The following is a 26468-nucleotide window of genomic DNA, read 5'->3' on the forward strand; positions in this document are numbered from 1 at the left end:
TACAAGGCACGTTTTCTAATCCTTCAACCATTTTTGTGGTTCTTCTCTGAACCCTCTTCAGTTTATCTACATCCTTCTTGAATTGTGGGCACCAGAGCTGGACATAGTATTCCAGCACCAGGGCCAAATACAGAGGAAAAATAACCTCTACTCCTACTGGAGATTCCTCTGTTTATGCATCCCAGGATTTCATTAGCTCTTTAGGCTGTAGCATCACATGATGACCTGATGTTCAACTGATTGTCCACCATGACCCCAAATCTTTTTCAGAGTCACCACTTCCCAGGATAGAGCTCCCCATCCCTTAAGAATGGCCTACAGCCTTTGGTTTTAGATGTATACATTTACATTTAGCCTTATTAAAATGCACATTGTTTGCTTGCATCCAGTTTACAAAGCAACCCAGATCACTCTGAATCAGTGACCTGTCCTCTTCATTATTTACCACTCCCCCAATTTGTGTGTTATCTGCAAATGTTATCAATTATGGTTGTGTGTGATCTTCCAGGTCATAGATAAAAAAAATGTTAAATAGAATAGGGCCAAGAACCAATCCCTGCACTTTTTGATGCTACACTGAAAAGCCTGGCTTAGCTACAAAGATACCTCCAGGCTGCCAACTGCATTAATTTAAAAAAAATATTTTGAATTTCTTTCTAACTCTGTGTAAAAAGATTCAAATATATAATAATTCAATAAATGCGTTTTGTCAGTTTTTGCCTCTATACCCATCTACTACATTACTTTAAAGAACAAAACATACTTTTACATCTGTTACAGAAATATTAATGGGAGACAGAACAGTTCTTTGTACTTATGCAGGACTCTTCATTTGAAGCTGATCTCAGAGCACTTCTGAATATTAGGCAACTTGGATTTTGGTGCCTAAATGTAAACACCCAAGTTCAAACAATTTGGCTAAGGTGTCTGAAGTTGGAAACCAAAGAACAGAGGAACCCAAAATTAAAGGCCATTTTTGGAAACTCAGTCTTAAGAATCTTGCCAGCCTTCACATAATGAGTTTGTGGTATAGCCTGTCAGTTCTGACTTCCTCTCTCTAACTAGTAAACCTGCTGGATGGCTTCTCAAATAAACTCTGTTTTCCTGCCCGAGTCACTGTGATGCCACCTGCAAGTCTTAATTGCTTTCCTAGAAGAACTGATGAAGAAGCAAATAGCACATTGAAGGAACAGTGAGAAGGACCCACTGAAACACCCAAACCATAGGCGCCTACTCTGTGGGTGCTCTAGGGCTGGAGCACCCACGGGGAAAAAAATGGTGGGTGCCGAGCACCCACCGGCAGCTCCCCTACCAGAACCTCCCCCCAGCACCTCCTGCCTGCCAGCGGGCCCCAGTGATCAGTGCCTGCTCCCCCTCCCTCCCAGTGCCTCCGAAGGATTAGCTGTTTCACAGCATCAGGAGGCACCGGAGGGGAGGGGGAAGGAGCGAGGGAGCAGCATGCTCAGGGGAGGGGGCAGAACTGGGCAAGGCAGAGTGGGGTCGGGGCCTTGGAAGAAGGGATGGGGTGGGGCGTGGGCGGAGCACCCCCCGGCAGATTAGAAACTCGGCGTCTATGACCCGAACTCTTGAAAACCAAGTTAAGAGCCAATTAAAAACTGGTGCAAATGAGTAAGAAAACAAAGAAACACCAGGTAAAATTCTTCCATCTGGGGTTTTAATGAGAAATACATTCATCTTTGGCACTGAAAGATGTTTCTGGTGCAGTTTCCTCCCACAGGACAAAGCCCAACACTCTTGTGTATTCAACATCCTTGTGTTCCACACATGCACAGAAGTTCCACACGCCCATATTGATAAATATCTGACCCTGGGGTGGTCCAAATCCTGATAGGCGTCCTCTTTTGTGACCCAGCAGGGGGATTGAACCCCAACCTTGGCCGGCCCAGCCACTACAAAGACATACCACTCCGCCTCTTGGAGTCCTTCCGGGCAATCGGACTGAAGGACTGAATCTCATTGTATGTATGCCCTTGAAAATGAACAACATGATAATGAGTATCAATAGCGTATATAAAATAATACTGTCACATGATTCTAGAGGGTGTTAAAGAGAGCGTGAGCATGAGGGCAAATAAGAGCTGGGGGCAGATTTCAGATGTAGGGGTACATCACATGGAGGCTGAAAGGATAAAATATAGCTGGGTGTTGGAAAGATGTAGGCAAAAGGTATCTTCAATGAGTGCTTAGAGGCTAGGGGAAGAGGATGGGCATGAGACTACATCAGCAGGATGTGCGTAGGGGGCCGCATACGGGCGTGGGGGTGACATCAGGCATACTCAGCAGGTACATACAGGACAGTGGGAGGGACTAGGAAGTTCCACACAAGGTACTGACAGCAACCCATAAAAGTTCAACATCTTACTTCTCCACTCATCTATGGAAAGCTTCTCATGCTCCAACGAATCGTCGTAGGACTGCTGGGCCTCCGTCTCCTCCTCAATGTCTCGGAATTGGTCAAAATACGCGTGGGCCAGAGCTTCTGTGGCTGTGAGACGCTTTTCCACATCCAGCTGCAGCATCTTGTCGAGCAGGTCCACTGCTGCAGAAGGATGGGAATACTTGGCTAGGTGAGTGAACCAATGATATTTAGGATGTCCTGCATATAAAGTCTGCGAGGACCTTGGGGCTCATGTTCCTAGCATCCAAGAATATAATGGGTTTCTAGTGGGCAGAAGTTCCCATCAGTACAGCGGCACTAAAATCAACAGGCCAAACATCAGCTAGTTTATATCCCAAACTTAAATTTTGTTTGAAAGAATGGAAAGGGGGAAGGGATACAAAACACAAAGAGAAGAAATGTTTCACAGTTTAATGTTTTTTTTCTGTCATTTAAGCTTTCCCCTGCAGCGTTGCGAACCTAAACATAACCTCGTGCGAGTTATTGAAAATTAGGGAGGGAAAAATAAAACAGAGCTATCTAGCTTCATTGTTGAAACCAAGCAAGCTTCGAGGACATCAATAGTGAGAAGTGACTTCAAGTTTAAAATTCTTTCAGTTCCGATCTGTGTTGGGGGGGGTGTGGGGGGGGCAAAGTATTTTACAAAGCAAATATAAGCAACCCAAGTAATCTATACAGTAATCTATACTAGGGTTGGTAAACAGGAAGGCAGGAAATGCCAAAGGCAGGCTGATTTCCTTCTTGGTTTTACTGCTTTAAAGTTTCAGAGTTTGGTGGAGCTCTGCTTACCCAAATCTATGACCTATGAGGGGAAACAGTTCATTGTAGGAGGCTTACTTTTTACCATGAACGCGTAAAATTTCAGTTACCAACTTTGTATAAAAAATGTCCTGATATCTGATACGCAGTTGGGAAGTGATTCATATACTTTCCCTAGTAAAAGGTGGCTGAAGCAGTGTATGCAACTCTCTGTGCCCCTTGCCAAAGATCGCACTGCCTTGGGTTTGGGAAAAGAACAAAGGAAAGAGGGGTAACATGGATACCGCCTGGTTTGCTCTAGGCAACTTGATCCTGGAGCTCAGTTGTGGCCAAAGTACATTCCACTGGCCAACTGGGGCCCAGAGAGTTCTACAGTGTGATCAGCTACTGGCCTCGTTCCATAGGAAGGTGTGGGAAGCTGCATTCTCCAGGTTCCATTACACAATGGTCTCTCTTCGGACAAGAAGCCATGCCACTTGGCTTACGAGGGAGCATCGCATGCTGTGAGCTGTACATGAATTATGAGTGCAGGTGCCGTCTGCTCCATTTTAAGCAAATTAGGTGTGACCCTCGAGCTCCTGATTTAAGGCAAATGTGGCCTTCAGTTCAGTAAATCTAATGACCCCAGCCAGGATCTAATGACCTCTGGATTCTTGGAAACCAAAGTGAACTGGGTTGTATAGGATTGTCTTCCCTTCACAGGTGTGTCTCCATCCTGTCCTCACAAGTGTGTGTAAGACCAGAAGTTTCCTTCTAAATTTGTTCATAGAACTAGGTTCCTTTGACTGTAGGAAAAAGTGAGCTTGGAAGAGGCACCACAGAAGTCTCCAGATGGACTAACATTCTGCACTTAAGTTAGTCCCATTCTCCCCACCACCACAGCACTACGGAGCTGAGAGATATTTATGAATAAGGCTGGGTTCGCAGTCATGAGAAAAAATTCACAAGTTTGGGAAAAGTGCCAAAAGTCCTGGGTCTTGTTATTTTAAGGGCAGGGGAAGGGAGAGCACAAAGAACAGCAAAAAACTGCTATTTTAATGTCAATAATAATTGTTTTGTCACTTAATTTTACGTATTGTCAGCCCCCGTGGAAAGGGCTGATAAGCAAGAGAAACATCATTAGCCCCTGTAGGGGGCACAGGCAGCAAGAAATCATGAGGTCTAAGAGAAAGGAAAAGTCCTGGAGTCCACGAACATTGTGACGATCTGCCTTATAATGGACTGGAAGTGGCGTGGGAGAAATACTGAAGATGACTTACCCAGAGGATTGGCTTTGGGGAAAAGCCGGGATAAATCCATTTTGGGAATTTTGGGAAGGGACTGGATATACTTCTTAGCCTGAAAGAGAGAGAGGAATGCACAGCATACAGACATGCTGAAGTCAGACAAAGGGGACTGTAGAAAAGTCCATCGGGGCCTTGCCTAGATGAGCAGGATAGTAGTAAATTATCCAAGACTCCACATTTCTGTGGGCCTCTTTCATGTGAGGAACTGGTTGGTTTTCTTACAAATAAGAGAGCCCTACGACACCCCTGTGAGGTACAAAAATATCCCAAGCTTACAGAGGGCTCAACTGGGTTACAGAGAGGTGGAATGATCTGCCCGAGGTCATACAATGAGTCGCCAGCTGCCTCTGGCCCAGAACCAAGGAGTCCTGACTCTCAACTCCTACACTCTCTGTTCACCCCCTTTAAAGGAATACTTTCACTCATTGGTAAATAGGACTTTCTTTTAAAGTCAAATGGTTTGGAGGTGCCACTTGCAGGGATAGATGCCAAGGCCACTGCCTTAGTTAGGATGATTTATGTTACTAAAAACCACATGCAGGCACATGTCAAAGACAATGTAAAAATAACTTATTTTCATGTGGTTTCCACAGCAATGCATTCAGAAGTACAGCCTCAGGCACAGTGTTTTCCTTACCGCTTTGTCCTCCAGTTTCTGCACGAACTCCTCTCCTGGGAGTCCGGTTACTTTCAAGATCTGGGTCAGCTGATCTAGATCTGGCAGGCTGAGTTAAAGATTATTTAGGGCCAAATCTTGGACCTAGCCAACAGCCCAAGTATGCTGGCTGTGTGGCTAGGAAGGTCTGTGAGGATTAAGGAGAATGAATCTTTACTCCAAATGGCTCTGGGACGCCTAATGCAGAGTCAGAGCGGCAATAGCTCCCAGCTGCTGTGACCTTCCTAGGCAGGCTTTGGTGGCTGGATCTGTGCATCCACAGGGCCTGCTCCCAGCCCCCTTCTGCCATGGTGTGCAAGCAGCCCTCACAGAGCTGTGTTCTGCAATGGGCTTGGGGCCCTGCATGGATAACCTCAGTTCCTCCCCACAGCACAGAACGCCACTGACTGGCCAGGGCAATATGCTTGCAAGAGGACACAGGGCAGAATTTACCTCAGTGTACCAAGTTGACACCCTCCTCCCCCCATATCCCCACCCTCACATGCCTGTGTAAACGCCCAGTCACAAGTACCCAGAGTGTCCGTTTCAGGCACAGCTACAGGGCTTCTGGGCCACCCCAGAGGAGTTTGCCCCAATTTGAAAGGATACAATCTTTTCCTTTAAACAGGGTTTTCCCAGTCAGCATTTCTGCCATGATACAACCAACAGACCAGATGTCCACTGTGCAGGAAAAAACCGAGAGGCGCATGAGAAAAGAACAAGGCCGGGAGACGGAGGAGAAACACAGTTCAGGGGCTTTGTCCTGCTTTGGGGACTACAGTAATGTCTGCTGAGTTATTTAGTCATTGGCGTGGTTTTGCTCCCACCTTCAACCCCCTTCTCCCACCGCTGTAGCTTCTTGGTTACTACAACCTTGGGTTTCAGCTTTCCCAATGGTGACAGCTTTGGGTGGAGCGGTCTCCTGATGCTTGATTAGCCGGGAGCCTCATAACTGCTGCCGGAGATAAGGTGCTTTTTGTTCCTCCTCAACTTAACAGCCAATAGAGGAGGGTTGTGTGTGATCCACACTAACCCTCCAGAGGGAGTCGCAGTGATGATCTCCAGAAAGCCACAGCTGAAGGGATTTAACTCACCGGTCTGGTTGTAATGCATCCAGTTCAGAATGACTTCTGGTGCTCTGTACCAACGGGTCACAACGTAGCCAGTCATCTCAGCATCTGTGTGTCTCGCCAAGCCAAAGTCCAAGATCTACAGATCAACGGAGGAGGGAGACGGTGAGGGAAGGAAAAGAAATCCTGCAGGCAAAAGAGAACCTGTTTCCATGAGGATATGAAGTGGATCCCATCAGAGAGCTATAGCCTCACTGCTACACCAGAGCCACCCCAGCCAATGGTTCGAACAGGTTTGTCTTAATTGCACTGTGAATTACAGCCAGGCTCCAAAACCAGTTGTAGCCTGCAGCCCCGCAGAAGAAATCTGTAGTGTGTGTGACCAATAGAACATATGTTTTAGGAAGGTGGTGATCCTTATTTTTCACAGGACTGTTCTGTGTCCTGTAAGCCAAACCATTCTCCAACCCCACCTCTCCTACGAAAACGTCCTGTTGCTACCAATGTTCCTCCAGCGGGAGCTGGAAATGCTTTGGCCTGACCTTTAGCGTAGACAGGGCCAAATCGCTTTTAGCAATTCCCAGCAAGGCAGGCCCTTCCTTCCACCCGGGCTCTAACAAGCCTTTCCTACCAGGAGTTGAAAATGGCTTTGTCTACAATAGGTCTTCAGCTCTAGCCGATGGGAGCACAGGGGAACTGTGGCTGCCCTCGGTTATCATCCTTGGGTTATTCTTCTAATATAGATGTGGCCCTAGGGCATTGAATTTCTGTAAGGTATTGCTGTGCACGTCAGAGTGCAGTAGGAACTGCACCCAGTGCAGGATGTTCACTCCAGCCTCAGGCCCTGATTCAGCAAGGTACTGGAGCATGTCCGAACGTCAAGCACATGAATAGTCCCATTGATTCAACAGACACGGTGTTAAATACCTTGCTGAACATGGGCCTCAGGATGCATTAGGAACCACACTGGTGGGTTAACAACAGGATTCACGCACTCAGAGCGGTTCACCAGCCACCCAACACGCCGCATGTTTCGCAAGCCATGAAGTGGCACCTTCTTTCCTACCTTTAGTTCACAGTCTTCGTTCACAGCCAGATTGCCTGGCTTCAGGTCCTGCAGCAGACGAGAGCAGAGCAATCAGGACACAAAGCAAATTGCAATTCAACAATGTAAATCTCAGCCAAGTCTCAGCTTGGCCTTTGGTTTGTTGTATCATCACATCCCAAATCCACTCTTGCCACAGCAGTGGAGACAACATCCCAGAGTAGTTACAAGGATTATTTTCTTTACTGAAGCATCTTTCATTAATCAGAAGGCATTACAAAATTCTCCACAGCCTGTTGCAAAATATTGCATTGCCCACAGAGCAAATCCAGGCCATCACAGGTAGGAAGGGAATGAGGCAGCAAAAGGGAAGAGGGAGAAGTAGTTTAGGGAGAACTTAAGGCCAAGGCTCTTAGTGAGAATACGTTCAAGGCGATGGGAGAAGCTGTTAACACTCTGGCTGAGTTGTGCTTCTCCCAGAGAACAGAAATAAAAGCACAGTAACAGTGCACATGAACTTACCCGGTGAATGATTCCAGCAGAATGAATGTACTGCAATGAAAAGGGAAGCCACAGTGTGATCACCAGCAAGCAAATCTTTCACTTCCCCATAGGAGAAACACGTGTTAGCAACAGAGCCTGTCTATTGAGACCAAAGCAACCTGCATTCTTTTTCTGCAAAATCCCCGCTCCCAACTCTGTGGCTCTACAGCACAGGTCACAAATAGGAAGAAGAAACTCCTGCTAGAAACCCAAGTGAAACCCATTCCCTACACTACGTTCTCTACAATAGCTGGAATTAGAACACTCCTTGAAGAGGCATAGCTGGTATGGCATGAAAGTTACTTAAATCAACTATCATCTTAGAAGCCTCAAACTTATCTAGTGAGCAGGTAAGGGCTCATTGTAAGAAGGAATGTAATCACTAAATTGCATGAGTTGTGGTTATTCTACCTATCAAGTCATATAGGAAGGAAACAGAGTCTAGCGGCTAAAGCACAAGATTAGGAGTTGAGATATTGGTTCTACTACTCTAACCTCTCCCCATGCTCACTAAGTGATTTTGGGCAAGTCATTTAACCTCTTTGTGCATTGGTTTCCCCCATCTGGGTTTCACAGTGATCTGGGGAAAGAGGCATTGTGGAGTTTAAATCCCTAATGTTCATAAAGCACTGTGAGAATTGTAGCTGGAGGGCAGTCTAGTGTGAAATATTATTAATCATTAGTTACACAGTTCAGTGTTCAGATTGTTATAAGGGGCTGTCTTTTACCATTCCACTTCGTCATTGTTGGTTTAAAAACGGACATTCTTGGCTCATAGTAACTGAGGAAATTGCGTTCCATGTGTTTTCTCTAAAAGCAGATGGAATGAGGGAACCAACAGACGCTCCACTTGCTAAAAGCCTCTTGCCACCATCAATAGTTTTGCTAAGGAATCTTGGGCTGTGGGGACTTGAACAGAACAAGCCAACTGCCTCCCTAGCAAGTAATTGCATGACTTATGATGGATTGAATAGGTTAAGTCACCTGATGACCAATATGAAAAACCAAAGCCACCTCTGATACCTCTGAAGTATAAGTTTTCAATGAAAGCAGGTCAGGAATTTTTCAATTAGCCTTTTTTTGGGGTCAGAAAATAACAATTTGTCAAAACAAAATGTTTCTGCGGGAGCGTATCAGTTGCAATGAAACTTCTATCAGCAAAAGTTTCTCAAGATGGGAAACCAGAGAGAGACACCTATCCCAGAATAACCAACAGCCCAGTGGTTATGGCTGCCCTAATGCTGGGCTATTGGCTAGTCCGGATCGGCAGGTAGTGTTCGATGTATCGGGGATCGATTTATCGCATCTCATCTAGACACGATAAATTGATCCCCAAATCGACGCCTGTACTCCACCTCGGCAGGAGGAGTAAGCGGAGTTGATGAGGGAGTCACGGTGGTTGATTCGCTGCCGTGAGGATGGCCAGATAAGTCGAACTAAGATACTTCGACTTCAGCTACGCGAATAGCGTAGCTGAAGTTGCATATCTTAGTTCGAAACCCCCTCCCCCCCCAGTGTAGTCCAGGCCTCTAGTTTTTCATCAAAAAATTTGAAACGTCTCAGTTTCATCCCATTGCAGACCAGGAAAACACTTGAAATCTCAAAGTTTCATGGGATGGGATAACCATTTCATGCCCAACTCTACTTCCGATTGATGTGTGTGAGATCCAAATTAATTCAGCAGGAAAAATGACTTTTCAATGGATAAGCATGGAGACATGAGGATGATCCTACAGGTTAGTCTGTCCATGATTTAAGGGTCCACTCAGGGATAATACAGAGCGAAGTCTACTCGTAAGGCAGACCTGGTGATTCAATGTGTAAATCCCTCAGAAACCAGTTCTTGCTTTTGACTATTCCAGACCCACCTACCTTCAAACCTTTCAGCATTTGATAGACCAGGTACTGGATTTTTTCATCACTGAACTCATGTCCCATGATCTTTTGTAAATCTGTCCGCATATACGGCATCACCAGGTAGCTAAAAGGCAGTAAGATAAGTCCCTGAGTCTAGGAGAAAAACATAGGGAGCCATGCTAGCCTTGTTCTCGCTATGAAGATCAGATCAGTTGCAGCAAGCCTTAGTGTGTCACTGGGTTACTAAGACCTGGCGTGGCTCTATGTTTTTTGCTGCCCCAAGCACGGCAGTCAGGCGGCCTTCTGCGGCATGCCTGTGGGCGGTCCGCTGGTCACGCGGATTCGGTGGCATTTCTGCGGGTGATCTGCCGGTCCCACGCCTTCGGCGTACCCATCGCCGAATTGCCACCGAAGTCGTGGCACCGGCGGACCTCCCACAGGAATGCCGCCGAAGGCTGCCTGACTGCTGCCCTCACGGCGACTGGCACGCCGCCCCCCACGGCTTGCTGCCCCAGGCACGCGCTTGCTGCGCTGGTGCCTGGAGCCGCCCCAGACTAAGACAACCAGTGAGGAAGTTAAAGTTGCTACCTACTCTGAAAATTGTTATTTCTACTCTCCTGAATTTGGAAAAATCAGTCGTCCTCATTGTGCCCATTGCAAGATACTAAATATGAGAGCGAGAGAGAAAGCGCTGTTCATAGCTTTAAAGTCTTCCATCATCAGCGATAAGCAAATCAGGTGCGTGAAATAGCTTATGGATTTTTAAAGAGAATTTTTCAAAACTGCTGTCTCGGGTCCCAGACTGATCCCCACAGTGCCTCAACCCTGGCCGGTCCAGCTTCACCATCCAAGCTGAAGGCAATGCCCAGCCTACCCCCACACCAAGAAAAACAAAAACAGATCAACATAAAGGGTGGAAAAAAATAGATTTTTAAAATTGTTTCAGTTTTAGTAGTCTAGGATCTGACAAATATTTTGTTATTGTCCCTGTGCCCTCAATACACCAGCATGACATATAAATCACTACGCTAACATACATCGTTCTATCTTAGGAATATCTAATGTGCCCATTACCATTATATTTAGGTACCAGTTTCTGGTATTTACATGATATAAATCAATATGTCTGATCCATTCTCCCAGAATATGGGATGTATGAGCTGCTTGCTTATATTTTTCTCAGGGATTTTACCAACTGGAGCTGATCTGTGCTTCTAACCTTCCTAATGTAATTTTATTCAGGTATCTCTGGCTTTAGATTGGCCCCTTTTCAAATCAACTCATGGGATTGCTTCTCAGCATGACAAACTTCCTTCTTCAAGTGCTAAATCTGCCATTGTCCTGGACAACAACAGAACCTATAGCGAATGCAAACCACTTGGTAAACCCCCCCACAAAAAACTTACAAGTCCTGGAATCCATTGAAGGAGGTGGCTGAGGTGAAGACATCAAGCAACCCAATGACCTGTGGGATAAGTGGGTAAATGTAAGACTGGAAAGTATACACACTGGAAGAGCGGTATTCTCTGTAACAGCTCGCAACTCAAGAGTCACGGGTCAGTGACACTTTAGGATTCCATGTGAGGGATTTAGACTCTCGTCAATGGGCTTTAGACTCTCGTCAATGGGCTTTAAGGCTATTTCCTCTCTTACAAACAGACTGAACGTTTGTCTGTGCTGCAAGTCCAACTTCACTCTTGGAGCAATAGCAAGGTGGCAGCGACAAAGAACCCATGGAAATGGGAACTGAACATGGAAACTGAATTTTCCTCTAAACTCCAAAAAGGGTGGGGTCCCTCTACATCAGGCTGGGTGTCCATTGGCTATTCCTGGGGGCATTCTGTGCCAAAACAATTAAAAATTTTGTGCTTAAAAAAATGAAAATTCTGCGCACAATATTTTAAAATTCTGCAGATTTTATTTGTCAAATAAATGTAGAGGCTCCAGCATCGCATTGGGGAGCACAGGCCACTGGCTGAACAGAGGTGGGAGATCACTTTGCAGCTCCCCCTCCCCCAAAGACACGGACTCAGCGGTGAGGCTGTACCCAACCCTGACACAGTGCAAGGACCAGGCCTGCCCCAGAAACACCCCAGGGCCAGGTCCCTCCATGCCAGGTGCACCAGGTGTGGGCAGGCAGGCTCAGCAAGGCAGGAACCAAGTATGGAGGGGCTTAGGGTGGGGGGATCCAGGTGTGGTTTGAGAGGGGTCTGTGTGGGGCAATCTGGGTGCGGGCAGCTCAGTGGGGGATCCAGGTGAGGGTCCGGGGGGTGTGGATGCACAGGGACTTCTTGGTGGGTTCTGGGTGCAATGGTAATGGAACTCTGCTGGGGAGTCCAAGTGAAAGTGCTTGGGGCTCAGCAGCAAGGGGGGTGTCCGTGTGGGGGCTCAGTGGGGAGGGGGTCCAGATCCTGGGGGAGTGGGGCTCAGTGGGGTGGGGACCCAGGTGCAGCTAGTTGGGGCTCGTCGGGGTGGGGATCTCGGTGTGGGGGGCTCGTCGGGGTGATCTACGTGCAGGGGGAGTGGGGCTCAGAGGGGGTTCTGAGTGCAGGGGGGTGAGGCTTGGCAGAGGATCTGGGTATAAGGGAGTCTGAATATACAGGGGTTGGGTGGCTGGGGGAACAGCTCCCTGCACATGGATCCCTCCCCCTGCAGCTGAGGAACAATGGGTGCAGGAAACAGGGGGAGTTTGCAGAGCTTCCTGCAGCTCAGGGAGAAATCTGGGGGTGGATCTGACTTAGCCCCGGATGCTGTGCAGGGGAAGAGGAAGTCCCATCCTCCACAGCCCAGCCGGGACTAGCAGCTGAGCCCGGCACAAGGTAGGAGCCACCAGCCAGCTCTTCCCCAGTCCCGCTCCCTACCCCATAGTGATTTACCTCTCTACAAGCTGCCCTGAGCACCCGAAACATACTGCTGGAGAGGGTTGCATGACTGCTTTTGTGGCTTCTCTTTGCTTCCCCGTCAGAAAGTAATTTTTCTGCAGGGAAGCAAAGAAATCTGTGGAGGACAAACTCTGTGCATGCGCAGTGGCGCAGAATTCCCCCAGGAGTGATTGACAGTGAAGCCCACCTTGCAGCAGCTTCAGGAAAAACATGAGGGCTTTTATCTCTAAAGTCACTATCACTTGATCTTATGGTAATTCAACGGGAGCAGCTCTGTAGCCCTCTCTCTTGTGTCCGCATGGAGAGAGGCAGCGACTCACGTTCTCATGTTGCATGTGCTTCAGCAGCATAAGCTCCCTGTATGATCTCTTGGCAAAGATCACCGACTGGAATGGTCGGCACAGCTTCTTGATGGCCACTTTCTCCCCCGTCTTCTTATCTATGGCTGAACTGTGGCAAACAGATAAAACCAGTTCTGAGTTAAGCAATGAATTTTCATGGACGATGCAATGTTAATCCAACAAGTGGCCTAAGAGGAAGGGATGGCTACTGGAATCCGAATCTTTCTACAATGTACATGGAAGAAATGCAGTTGATAGACACTAGCATTATACTTCAATTTTTTCTACTGCATCTCTGGTATAAACATGCTACTACCAATATTTTAACCAACTGTATCTGCTCTGAGGGAGGTTAAAACGCTCATGGTTGGTTACAGTAGCACTGCCCCATTGCTCCAGCCAGTGAAGATGGGCTGGTGCTAGAGAAATGGTGGGTAATGTGAAGACAGATGCTTGGAAGTCAGGGCTAACCATAATCCTGTACCCACATACTGTGTCCTTCCACTGATTCTTTGAGAGCCACTTCTCTTCTGAGCTAACTGGTTCTTGAGAACCCAGCTGATTCTCTCCTCCTATGCCCTTGCCCTGCACCTGTCTGCTCAGGATTTCTAAAATTTGGGGACAGGAGAATGTGGGGTGGGTGTTTGTGAGAGGGGAGATATTCACTTTCTGTGAATCGTCCAGAATGCTGTTATTGCTTGGGAGAGAGTCAGCCCTGGGACAACTTACTTCGGGATGTGGTGGATTCTCTCTCATTTGAAAATTTGGATGTCTTTCTAAAATATATGCTTTAGCCCAAATAGAATTGATGGGGTTGATGCAGAAATTACCAGGAGGAATTCTCTGGCTTGTGTTATGCAGGAGGTCAGATCAGATGGTCACAATAATCTCTCAGGGCCTTAAAAAAAAATCTATGAATTAATTTGATAATGTTTGTAAAGTGTTCTGAACATGAAAGTACTTTGTGCTACACATTTGGTATTAACAGTGTATACAGGTGGATTTTTTTTAAAGATAGTTAATAGTATTCAGCACTTGAAAGTGCTTTTCATGTTCAAAAAATGTATAAATATTACTAGATTCATGCTCACAACAAAGCTATAAGGTAAGGTAGGTATTATCCCCATTCTATAGATATGAAATTGATGCAAAAACGACAACAGAGGGAATCAGTGTCAAAACCAAGATTTGGAGTCGAGTGAACTCCACTTTGGAGTTCTTGGCTCCTAGCCCCATGCTGTCAAGAGGGTACAAGAGAGTCCCCCAGTCATATCTGTTATTTATTTCTCCATATGAAGCAATTCAGTGACACCTCTTCTCTCAAAGTCCCGTGGCAGAGTTGCAGAGAAGGCAGGCCTTCGATATAATCAGCAAAGGGATGGAAAGAAAAGCCATCAGCAGCAGTCATCCAGAGACTGCTATGATTCTTCAGATTCTTTTCAGGGTGAAAGCATTTGAAGAGGAACCCCCATAATGAACTGCACCACACCTCGCTGAGCCAGTCAACCCTGGATGGCTGTGAAAGGTTGCCTGTGTTTTACGGCTGACAGCTTCCAGCTGCTGCCTCTTGAAGAGAAAGAGAAAGGCAGGGCTTTCTAGCCCAAGCCTCCTTGTTGGGCTGTGCACTTCCCATCACTTTGCAATTCCTTCTCTCTCAGCTCATTAAACTGGAGAACTGTAAATCAACATGTCTTTCCTGCTGTGACTGCTAGTGGTGCAGCGTGACCAAACCCATGTGAATTTCAGCGTTATCACATTGCACACTTCATCCCATATCTACTTCCTGTTTGAAACCAGATGGTCCCTTTTCTCTTCTCATCACCTTTGAAAGGAAAGCAGGGCTCCCTACCACCACCCGTCCACACACGAACAGGCTGCAGCCCCTGTTCTTGCTCTGGTGACCAGTAGTGGCTCTAGGATTTCCAAAGGTGGTTGGAGGGAACCACTATGCAAAATAACTGTTTCTAATCTGCAATAGTTGCATGATAGCTAATGGTTCAGACAAGCAATTTTCCAAGCTCCTGGCTGACCTGCGAAGTTAGTCAGTAGCATTTTCGTTCAGTCTGTCTCAGACCACCTCTGGATGCAGCCGCATCAGAATTACTCAATTACTCAAACCTGATCAAAACTAACTCTCTATACAGACGTGTGAAATCTGCTATAGAAATTATTAAACAAATATTTTATTTTAACAAAGAAATTTAACAAAGGAATTAGTTTTTCAGGGGAATTAGGGAAGCTTTTGTAACTTGCTCTATTTGCTTCTATTTAAGTATCTGTAATTGCACATAGAGCTTTAAAGAAACCCAAATATATGGACTAATGTAGAAAGAAACATCCCAGTGGTTCCCAGCAGAGGACAGCAAATCCTAATTCCACAAGCTTCCACTTGTACTTCATCCAGGAATCAGCACCAAAACCAGCAAGCATTCGTCATCCATGGAGTTCTGGCACTCCCCGTTTAGTCTAATGGGTGTCATTTAGGGCAAACAAGCTGCTGTTTTTTGGGAGTTTCCACATCAGCTGAGCTACAGACTGGTTTTATTTAAGGGAGCAGTAAAGGATTTCTTTTGTTTGTGTTTTTCTTTTTGCTTTAGGCTTTATAAAGAAGATCTGGAAGGATCATTTCTCCCCCTCCTTTAAAATGTGTGTGTGTGTGTGTGTGTGTTTTTTTTTAACCTTTACAAATGTCAAGAATATTAAGTCTGGTTTTCCCTGATTTTGCTGGAGAAGCCTATTAGGAGCATGCACATAGCAATTGAAGGGGCAGAGATGTCGAATCGTTAATAAAGACGAACATTTTGGAGAAAGAATGTTAGCTATTGAAGTTAAATAGATATGACCCAAAATACAATTTCAAGCCATTGGAGTGAAAAAAAACCTTTCTTTCGGTGACTCTCGTTTGCTTCTTGTGCTACCATAATTCTACTCTTTCTCCAGGGACCTGCTATCTTTTAAAGTAGACATAATTTATACGTCTAATATGAAAAACAAGTAGAGAAAACAAATCTTCCAGACCCTGTTTATGCATCAAAAAACAGCTAACCAGGGTGTAAGTCCAGTGGTCCCAGGACTATGAATTAGGTATATTATGTGACCCTGGTAATGACAATCAGGCAGGATATTTCCTGCAGAATACCTAGTACAGGGAATAAATCTCTCTCTTGTCTTTGTGTATTGGTGTATGAAATCAGTGATTTCATAAACTGAGAGTAACTCATTAAGGTCAGTGGAGTTACTCTAGATTTACACACATGCAACTGAGCAGAATCTGACCCTATACATTCATTTTTGTATTAGCTGCCTTTGCCCAGCTGATTGGATTGAATGACTATGCATTGTTTTTCTGTCTGTCTTGTCCCTTCCTAGGCTCAGAATTAATCATTAAACTGGCAAGAAGTTCCAGTCTAGACAGGCTATATTAGTTTAAACCAGGATATTGGTATAGGACCAGCAGCAGAATCCCATCTTCCCTTTGGGGAACAAAAGGCCCCCACATCTTTTTTTGGGGGGGGGGGGGGGAGGGAAGCAACGTCAACTTTGGAAACAGATTTTTTTCCCCCCTGCAACTACTAGCTCTGCCTAGTTCCTACCCCAGGACAGAGCATAGCAGGGGCTGGCTGTCCTGTTCATCAGAGAGAGTGAGGAAACCAAGGGACTGAACAAATAAAATCAAACAGAAGGGATGAGCCTCTAGTCCCCATCACCTGGAGGGTGATCAGTACAGCAGCACCTCTCCCCAAAATGTAATAATTTAGGGTTAGGGAGGCCCAGCTCTTCAGGCAGTAAACACACACACAGCAGAACAGCTGCTCAAGCTGAAAGTGACTTAAGGTATGGCAGGCAGGAAACAAACCTTCATCTAACATGCAAATTTATTTCATAATGGAGGACAGCTAAGAGGCACCTCCCCTGTTTTCTTCCCGTGAGCCATGCTTTAAATACCCCCACCCCGTTCCTTCCTGCCAGGGCCCTTGAAAGAAGAAAGGCCAAGACCTACTCACCAGACAGAGCCATAAGCCCCGGATCCCACTGGATTGATGGAGGTATATCTTCTGGGCAGCTCCCACACAGTTTTGTTTACTTCCTGCCTGTAAAAACCTTTGCGCCAGGTTAAGCTCATCTTCTTTTGGCTCTGGACTGACTCCTCCAGAGCACAGGTCTAGGGTGAGACTTCTGGGGGAAAGAGGTGAAAAGACTCCTTTTGTTCCTGTCTTCAGCTGAGAAAGTAAGTCCTGGAGTTTCTTTCTCTGTCTTCATTAGCTGTGTGCGTGAAGGAACACGTCCCTCCTCCCTCCACTCCCACATCAGCCCAAGGATGAGGCATCAGGTTTCAATCTAGACACACCCCTACATCACACAGGTACCTGTGAGGTGGCCCTACCGGAAGGAGGAAATACAGTCCTCCTCTGTCCAAGTAGCCAAGCAGCAAACTCACCTGGGCAAAATGCAGAACTGGAAACTGCTGCTAAAACTAGGAACATCCTCATCTATGGCTTTCTAGGAAGAGAGAATACAGGACCCACCCTGGTGCACCAATAAATATTTTCTTCATTTAAAAATCCCTTAATGCAGTTAAATGGATCTTGTAAAAATCAAGGAGCTGTACCTTGGTGGATCAGGATTGTTTTGAGAGAGTCAGGAAATCTAGATTCTATTCCCAGCTCTAGCACTAACTCTCAGTGACCTTGATCAAATCACTTCTATTCCCTTTGGTTTCCCTGCTTGGGTGTGCACATGTATATAAAGAGGATAAAACTGACCTACCTCACAGGGTGCTAATGAGGCTCATACTCTATTTGTAAAGTGCTTTGTGAGCCTTAAATGGAAGGAACTGTATACAGTATTGATATTAAACCGGTCTGTCCCCCTCCACCAGGCCAATTTGTATTTGCGAATTCTTGATCACCATAGTGAAGAACTAAGGGTCAGCTCCTCAAAGGTATTTAAGCTCCCATCCTCCATTAATTGCAATCTGACCAGTTTCCCTATGCCAGTTCCTGCAGGGAGGGGAGCAGGTTCAGATCTCATTCACACTGGGGTTACCTGTAGGGAAGGGAGAGTTTTGAACAAATAATATTGAAGATAATAGGGCAGCTGATTCCCACCTCTAAAAACACCCAGTAATTCCCCCATTATTTTTCCCCACCAACTGTTTGCTTTTAATTTTCCTACTGAAGCACCAAAGAGGCAATAGGGAACGTGATCTGCTCACTTATGCTGGGTGACACAGGGGAGAAAGAGGAGAAGAGGAAATACCATTTTCTACAGTACATGGACCTTCTCCAGAACAGACGGTTGTAGATAACAATGAGATGAAACAGGACCATCCCTCAATAGATTAGTAAGCAACAGTAATTATGTCACTGGTGAGTTCCTGGGTCTTTGCCTTCAGCAGAGGGCAGATGAAAACACCTCTGGTTTTAAAACAGCCTTAGAGGCATGATATGCATCCTCAGTCAGGCAACTAGGCTCCTTCCTGCACTCCAAAGTTAGTTCTGACTACAGGCAGTGAAGGAGCACAATGGGGGCCATTTACAGCTTCCTGGCTCATTCCAGCTCACAGCAATCCTTGATGCCTTCACAACACTTTCCTACAGCCTGTATCCTGTACTGCCATGCTAGGTCAGATCCTCCCCATTTAAAATATCTTTCAGCCCACTTGCTCTCCTTTGGCCAGACAAAGACTAAGGAGACTAAAGCCACACTTCGCAACCTTTGTTCCTTGTGCCTGTAGTCTAGATCCCCATCTTCTCCGACCATACAGAGAGCAAGGGAAGCAAGTTTACATGGTTGAGTCCATTTGAGTCACTACAGACCAGTAAGCCCATATATCTTACACGGTAAGTCATTTTCCTGATAGGAGAGACTTCAGTATATAATGAATGAGTTTCAAAATCTACTGGATGAGCCGCCTAAGGATAAGGTGGTGCTGTGGGTGCATCCCAAATACCTTCCAAAGGGAACCAAGGAGTTTATCTTAACAGGTCAGTCATCTTACCTACATTTCCCCCATAAAAGGGACAGAGCCTTTGCTAGATGCTTGATGTAAAAAGGGCATTGGGGCTTATTAAATGGAACCTTAAAGTTGACCCAGCTTTTAGTACCCTTAGACACTAATAATTAACTTTCATCAGGAATACCTGACATCTAGATAACATGTTAATAAGTGCCTCAGAAAAACCTAGAAGTGATGAGAGCTAGCTGACTGCATCCAATATGGCTACAAGCTGGCAGACTTACAACTTGAAGGTCACAGCTAGACTCACTGTATTTGGAGTGGAGTGCCTTCAGCAGCCAGCCTCAGCTACATCTCCTGAGGGTACTGTAAAGCTGCTATACACGGCCTTCTCTGCTCCTTGCTTAAACGGGAACCTAGGTTCAGGTTAACATGCTACAGAGTTTAAGATCATGAGGAGTGCCAAATTCTCCAGTTCCTAGAATTTTAATCGGTTTAGAGTTTTAATCTTAGATTCTCTTCTTGATGGTGCCCCTCCTTTTAGAATTCTCATTATCTTACCCCTCATTTGTTCTTCACACTGTTGAGGAATATTGCCCCTCACATATACAAAAACAGATGCTGTATTTAAACTTTTAAGGCATGTTAGCATTTGTGTAAGTACTTATAAAGTATGTTACATTTTCATTACAGACACATTCCTTGAGTTTTAAAATCTCAAACAGTGGGAATCCAGGGAGAGTCTGTGGAATTTTGAAAAAAACATACTTTCCTGGAAATCTTGTTCTCTGAAGGTGGCAACCCGCCAAAATATATTCAGCTGCTCTGATCCCTCCCTGTTTGGAGGGATTCTGTAACTACTGTGTTTAAAAAACAAACAAACAAACAAAAAACAGAACTTTTTTTTGGTAGCTGTTGCCTTTATCTTTTGAAAGGAACTTACCTAGAAAAGCAGGAGGGCAGCCCAAGGACCTGAAAAGACCAAAAATGTAAAGCTAAAGGGCTTTGTACTGGACTTCTCCTTGAAAGCATGTGATCAAAAGTGCTAATCGACAATGAGCTATTCTCAGATTTTTTTTAAAAACTTTTCTTCTAAAGATTTTGGAAAATTGCCACAGATGAAAAGAACAATCCACACAACTGTCAAAGGTAGGGAGAAGGAAAGAATAGTACTGAATGATAATAATGAGTCCTCAGTTAAAAAGGTCTCCAGAAATAGTTATACAAACACAGAAAGTTGATCCAATCAATGGTCCCTATAGTTCAGCACCAGGTAATTCAAAGATCCAAGAACTCCAGAATGGACAATTCTGGAATCCCCTGCCCATAAGGAAAGCATCATCAAGTATTGGTTTGTCCCTGAAGCATGAGAGGTTTTATCCCAAACAAATTTTGTTACTGTGGCTATTCTCATTCATATAAATATCAACCCCTTCTTTAAATCCTATTATTTGGGCCTTGATGACAGCTAGTTGCAATAAATTCCACAGACTGATACTTTTTACAAGATGTATAAATAATTTTATTTCGTAAGTTTTGAGTTTACCATTCAATTTCATTGAATGTCCCTTTGTTCCTGCATTAGAGGGTAAATATCACCCAAGTTACCTGCTCTGTGTAATGTTATAATTAATATTTTTAATCCCATTTCTTATGCATTTTACAACATTGTTTATTTTTTGATCATCGCTATATTCTGAACATTTTTATTAACTGCCTAGAATGCCACGTGAGTTGTGACAGTTAAAATTCAGAGCCCAGCAATGTGTAGATCAAATTATTCCTTCTTGGGTACATAACTGGTTGGAAAATCGTTCCCAGAGAGTAATCATCAGTGGTTCACAGACATGCTGGAAGGGCATAATGAGTGGAGTCCCGCAGGGATCAGTTCTGGGTCCGGTTCTGTTCAATATCTTCATCAATGATTTAGATAATGGCATAGAGAGTACACGTATAAAGTTTGCGGATGATACCAAGCTGGGAGGGGGTGCAAGTGCTTTGGAGGGTAGGATTAAAATTCAAAATGATCAGGACAAACTGGAGAAATGGTCTGAAGTAAATAGGATGAAATTCAATAAGGACAAATGCAAAGTACTCCATTTAGGAAGAAACAATCAGTTGCACACACATGCAAAATGGGAAATGACTGCCTGGGGAGGAGTACTGTGGAAAGGGATCTGGGGGTCATAGTGGATCACAAGCTAAATATGAGTCAACAGTGTAACAGTGTTGCAGAAAAAGCGAACGTCATTTTGGGATGTATTAGTAGGTGTGTTGTAAGCAAGACACGAGAAGTAATTCTTCCACTCTACTCCATGCTGATTAGGCCTCAACTGGAGTATTGTGTCCAGTTCTGGGCGCCACATTTCAGGAAAGATGTGGACAAACTGGAGAAAGTCCAGAGAAGAACAACAAAAATGATTAAAGGTCTAGAAAACATGACCTACGGGGGAAGATTATAAAAATTGGGTTTGTTTAGGCTGGAGAAGAGAAGACTGAGGGGGGACATGATAACAGTTTTCAAGTACATAAAAGGTTGTTACAAGGAGGAGTGAGAAAAAATGTTGTTCTTAACCTCGGAGGATAGGACAGGAAGCGATGGGCTTAAATTGCAGCAAGGGAGGTTTAGGTTGGACATTAGGAAAAACTTCCTAATTGTCAGAGTGATTAAGCACTGGAATAAATTGCTTAGGGAGGTGGTGGAATCTCCATCATTGGGGATTTTTAAGAGCAGGTCGGACAAACACCTGTCAGCGATGGTCTAGATAATACTTAGTCCTGCCTTGAGTGCAGGGGACTGGACTAGATGACCTCTCAAGGTCCCTTCCAGTTCTATGATTCTATGACTGTGCATTATCTTGTTTTTAAACAAGGAGTTTTATGCATCATTGTGCTTTCCATTCAGCTAGCTCTTTTAGGTCTCTCAGAATTACTTAGTTTTGACTATCCTAAATAATGGTCATCTGCAAACTGACTCCTCACTGTTCCCTCCTTTGTCCAGATCATTAATATATTTACCAATCCTAGCACAAAACCTGTTGCCATGGTGAAACCTGATAGTTCATTCCTACTTCCCCAACCATCTTTTATGGTAGACAATTTTTTTTTTTTTATTAAGAAAAAGCTCTTGGTTACATTCAATCCTCCTTTGCAAAAATCCATAACTCAGTCACCCTGAGAGATTACATGGCATTTAGGCCATCTGGGAATAAATACATTAATAATGAAGCAGCTTGTTATTTATCTGTTTGTGGTAGCAACTACAGTGTGCTTGGGCTTTCCAGTGATTCAAGGGTCCCTATCCTATCGAGCTCACTCTAAGGACAGACAAGACAGGTACACAGATAAGGAGCAAGGGGAACAGTTTAAAAAAAATCCCCCAAAATGTATTAGATCTAAAATTTTCCCTCTGATTTTTAGTTAGGAGGAAAACAGATGCAAGAAAATCACGAGGGACCAAGTTCTCCAAGAGCATGCACAGGAATCAAGAAATAGCTCAAGTGTAATACAAATTAGTTCCATTCAATAGAAAATGGATTTTTGCTAGGGGAAAAAAGGATGCTTGGGCACCAGTTAGAATTCTCCTTTTGAGAGATCTTTTCCCCATACTCTTTCCACATTTGGTCCCCTGAATGTTCAAATTCACAAGTATAATGTAAAGCATAGGTTTCCATCAGCAGTTCTTATTTGCCCTCAATTTTCTGTTCTTATGCTCCCGAGTGAGGAAACAACATCCATTCACTAGTGTTCAAGTTCATAAAAACAGCAGTGGTTTTCAGGCTAGGGCTTTGGTATTTTTATTATATAAAAATCATTACTGGGTTGGAAAGTATTGTGTTCAGTTTGGGCTTATATGTCTATATCTCATTTACATAAATACACAAGTTTTACAAATATACATTTTTTTTAAAGTACATCAGAAGCAGGAATCCTATCAATCAGTGGGGCCACTGGACAATCAAGGTGCTAAAGGAAGGCGTACAAGGCCATTGTACACAAGCTAAATGAATTCGTTGCATCAGTCTTCACTCCAGAGGATGTGACCGAAATTCCCACACCTGAGCCATTCTTTTTAGGTGACAAATCTGAGGAACTGGAGGTGTCAACAGAAGAGGTTTTGGAACAAATTGGAAAGTTAAAGAATAAGAAGTCACAAGGACCAGATGGGATTCACCCACGAGTTCTGAAGGAACTCATATGAAATTGCAGCGTTAACAACTTTGGCATGTAACCTATAATTTAAATCAGCTTCCGTACCAGATGACTGGAGGATAGCTAATGTGACATCAATTTTTTAAAAAGGCTCCAGAGGTGATCCTGGCAATTACAAGCCAGTAAGCCTGACTTCAGTATCAGGCAAATTGATTGAAACTCTGATAAAGAACACAATTATCAGACATATAGATGAACATGATTTGTTGGGGAAGAGCCAACACAGTTTTTGTAAAGGGAAATCATGCCTCACCAATCTATTAGAATTTTTGAGGGGGGTCAACAAGCACGTGGACAAGGGGAATCCAGTGGATATAGTGTACTTAGACATTCAGAAAACCTTTGACAAGTCTCTCACCAAAGGTCTTAAGCAAACTAAGCAGTCATGAATTAAGAGGGAAGGTCCTCTTGTGGATCTGTAACTGGTTAAAAAAGACAGGAAACAACAGTGTAGGAATAAATGGTCAGTTTTCAGAATGGAGAGAGGTAAATAGTGGTGTCCCCCAGGGGTCTGTACTGGGACCTGTGCTGTTCAACATCTTCATAAATAATCTGGAAAAAGGAGTAAAACAGTTAGGTGGCAAAATTTGCAGACGACACAAAATTACTAAAGATAGTTAAGTCCAAAACTGACTGCAAAGAGTTACAAAGGGCTCTGATTAACTGTGGGACTAGGCAACAAAATTGCAGCTGAAATTCAATGTTGATAAATGCAAAGTAATGCACACTGGAAAACATAATCCCAACTATACATATAAAATGATGAGATCTAAATTAGCTGTTACCATTCATGGAAGATCTTGGAATCATTGTGGCTAGTCCTCTGAAAATATCTGCTCACTGTGCAGCAGCAGTCAAAAAAAAAAAGCGAACAGAATGTTAGGAACTATTAGGAAAGTGATAGATAGTAAGACAGAAAAATATCATAATACCATTATATAAATCCATGATACGCCCACACCTTGAATACTGTGTGCAGTTCTGGTCGCCCCATCTCAAAAAAGATATATGAATTGGAAATAGTTCAGAGAAGGGCAACAAAAATGATTAGGAGTATGGAACAGCTTCCATATGAGAGATTAAAAAGTCTGGGACTTTTCAGCTTGGAAAAGAGATGACTAAGGGGGGGGGGAATAGGATAAAGGTCTATAAAATCATTAATGATGTGGAGAAAGGGAATAAGGAGGTGTTCTCAAACACAAGAACCAGGGGTCACCCAATGAAATTAATAGGCAGTAGGTTTAACACAAACAGAAGTAAGTATTTCTTCACACAACGCCCAGTCAACCTGTGGAACTCATTGCCAGAGGATCTTGTGAAGGCCAAAACTATAACAGGGGTCAAAAAAGATTACCTAGAGGATAGGTCCATCAATGGTTATTAGCCAAGATGGTCAGGGATGCAACCCCATGCTCTGGGTGTCTCTAGCCTCTTCTTGCCAGAAGCTGGGAGCGGACAACAGGGGATGGATCACTTGATGATTGCCTGTTCTGTTCATTCTCTCTGAAGCACCTGGTGTTGGCCACTGTCAGAAGACAGGATATTTGGCTAGATGGACCATTGGTCTGACCCTGTATGGCCGTTACTATATTTTGTTCAAGTGTACACAGCATAGGTATAAGGGTGGAGAGGAGAATATGCAGAAGATTACTCACCTGTGTATTTATACAACTAAAGAAGTTATTGCAAAAGAAATACAAAATATTGCTTGTGGCACCTTAGAGACTAACAAATTTATTAGAGCATAAGCTTTCGTGGACTACAGCCCACTTCTTCGGATGCATATAGAATGGAACATATATTGAGGAGATATATATACACACATACAGAGAGCATAAACAGGTGGGAGTTGTCTTACCAACTCTGAGAGGCCAATTAACAGTACTCCTGTTCTTCTTTTTGCGGATACAGACTAACACGGCTGTTACTCTGAAACCTGTCAAAATATTGCTTATGCATGTGCAAGTCCGGAGCTCATGTATGTAAGCAAAGCTACACAAGTCTCAAGCAATGACAGGCAGTTATGGGTCGCTAGTGACTGGGACATTACAAATGTCTAAGATGTTTCATGGCTACAGCATCTTGTTGTTGTTGAACTATTTGGTCTAGGGATAGGTCCTAATTTGTCTAATTATTTTCTAGTCAGTAGGTTTACCTCTCCATAACGGATATGCCTACTCACAGATTTCAGCTAGTCATGATAGGAGTGTTTGTCCCTGCCCTTTCAGCATCTGAGAGCTATGGCACCGGAGATGCCACCCATTTTCCTACAGGTGTGTGATCAGTTCTCAGTGAATGAGAAGGAATAGTATTTCAAGGGAATCACCTGAAATATATTAGACAATTTATTTTTAATATTGCAGTATGCTAAAAAGAACGTCTGCTCAAAGTTATGGAGGTATGAGGAACAGACTGTCCTTTAGATATATGAGGTCTCCACTCACAGTGACGTTCCTGGAAGCCTCCACAGGACAAGGATCCAGTCTGAATGAGGTCTGTGTAGCAGTGGAATGCAAAGGGATACTTAGAGACCTTATACTTATATGCTGAAGCGAACAGGATTTTCAGTCATTGCTTTTGCAAGCTTCAGCAAGAGCTACCCTTGGAATCTGCTGAAGACTGCATCTTACTGCACTACATACACATGCAGTGGTTTCAGTGACAGCTGTAGCTGCAGTCAAGGCAATAGTCCATACTAAACTGATCTGTCCACAGAAAGGAAAAAAAAGTATGAAACCAAAGATACTTAATCACTGAAAGGCAAGTCTTTTTGGCTGACCTTGTTCATAAAGTCACTGCCTAGAGATGACACTGCAGCTTTACAGCCAAGCTGGTCTAGCTTACAAATGCACAAACTCCTCTTTAGACTAAGCAGCATAAAAGCCTCTTCATCCTCTTAGATGGAAACTAAGACAACAAAGGATAGAAATATCTAAAATGGGAGCTCTTATGTTACACAGATTTGCTACTGTAGCCGGCCAGAATGGAGTGTCCATTGAGGGTAGGAAGAATATGTACTTCAAAAGATAGTTGATGGCTTTGAAAATTCTTTGCAGCTGTCATCCTTTTCACTTGGTTTTCAGAGAATCTCAAAATTCTTTGGAAATGCTTAGAACCCTTTTATGTCTAGTTGAGTTTTGCAGCTCCTAGCAGCACTGCATTGCACATGTACACACTTAGCAGATTAATTTTTAAGGGAACTACAGCACTAGAAATGATGTTCAAAATACTTAATACTGTATGCTGTAATGCAGACTAGCTCACCATGGTGCAGCAACTGTAGAAGCTGTAGTGTAAACAGGGTTCAGGCTTTTACCACTGTGTTTTTCTACTCCAGGGATACATTACACTGTAATAAAAATGCCTCCGCCCTGTCTGTACTACAACTGCCTTGTTTGTTGTCACCAAAAGGGGAACTTTAGCTATGAAGTTTTCTAGTG

The 26468-nt window shown here is 44.2% G+C and overlaps 1 protein-coding gene and 1 long non-coding RNA gene across 3 annotated transcripts; both read right to left on the reverse strand.

The window, feature by feature from the left end:
• Positions 1-1653: 1653 nt before the first annotated feature.
• On the reverse strand, positions 1654-17182 carry MAPK13 (mitogen-activated protein kinase 13). Its single transcript, XM_005308774.4, has 12 exons — positions 16862-17182; positions 12837-12966; positions 11041-11099; positions 9650-9758; positions 7757-7786; positions 7256-7303; positions 6214-6328; positions 5729-5800; positions 5102-5181; positions 4438-4516; positions 2384-2560; positions 1654-1990 (listed from the first exon to the last, which is right to left on the reverse strand). Exons 1-12 carry the CDS (start codon positions 16978-16980, stop codon positions 1911-1913), a joined length of 1098 nt encoding a protein of 365 aa, XP_005308831.1. The 5' UTR covers positions 16981-17182; the 3' UTR covers positions 1654-1910.
• Positions 17183-22599: 5417 nt separating this feature from the next.
• LOC135983051 (uncharacterized) lies at positions 22600-24519 on the reverse strand. Of its 2 annotated transcripts, XR_010600537.1 has the most exons (3): positions 24383-24519; positions 23814-23868; positions 22600-23580 (listed from the first exon to the last, which is right to left on the reverse strand). It is a non-coding gene; the product is annotated as an uncharacterized LOC135983051 (long non-coding RNA). The 2 variants fall into 2 exon arrangements; XR_010600536.1 differs by lacking the exon at positions 24383-24519 and having other exon boundaries at positions 23814-23951.
• Between the last annotated feature and the right edge of the window lie 1949 nt (positions 24520-26468).

This window comes from Chrysemys picta, chromosome 4 (genome assembly GCF_011386835.1).
Source record: "Chrysemys picta bellii isolate R12L10 chromosome 4, ASM1138683v2, whole genome shotgun sequence".
In the NCBI taxonomy this organism is placed as follows: Eukaryota; Metazoa; Chordata; order Testudines; family Emydidae; genus Chrysemys; species Chrysemys picta.

Excerpts from the sequence above, each read along its gene's own strand:
- MAPK13 (XM_005308774.4), bottom strand. The coding sequence starts at position 16,980 with ATGAGCTTAACCTGGCGCAAAGGTTTTTACAGGCAGGAAGTAAACAAA. Across the intron at positions 12,967-16,861 it reads GGGGCTTATGGCTCTGTCTG|TTCAGCCATAGATAAGAAGA; the intron begins GTGAGTAGGTCT and ends TGTTTGCCACAG. Across the intron at positions 5,182-5,728 it reads CCTGTTTAAAGGAAAAGATT|ATCTAGATCAGCTGACCCAG; the intron begins GTATCCTTTCAA and ends TCAGCCTGCCAG.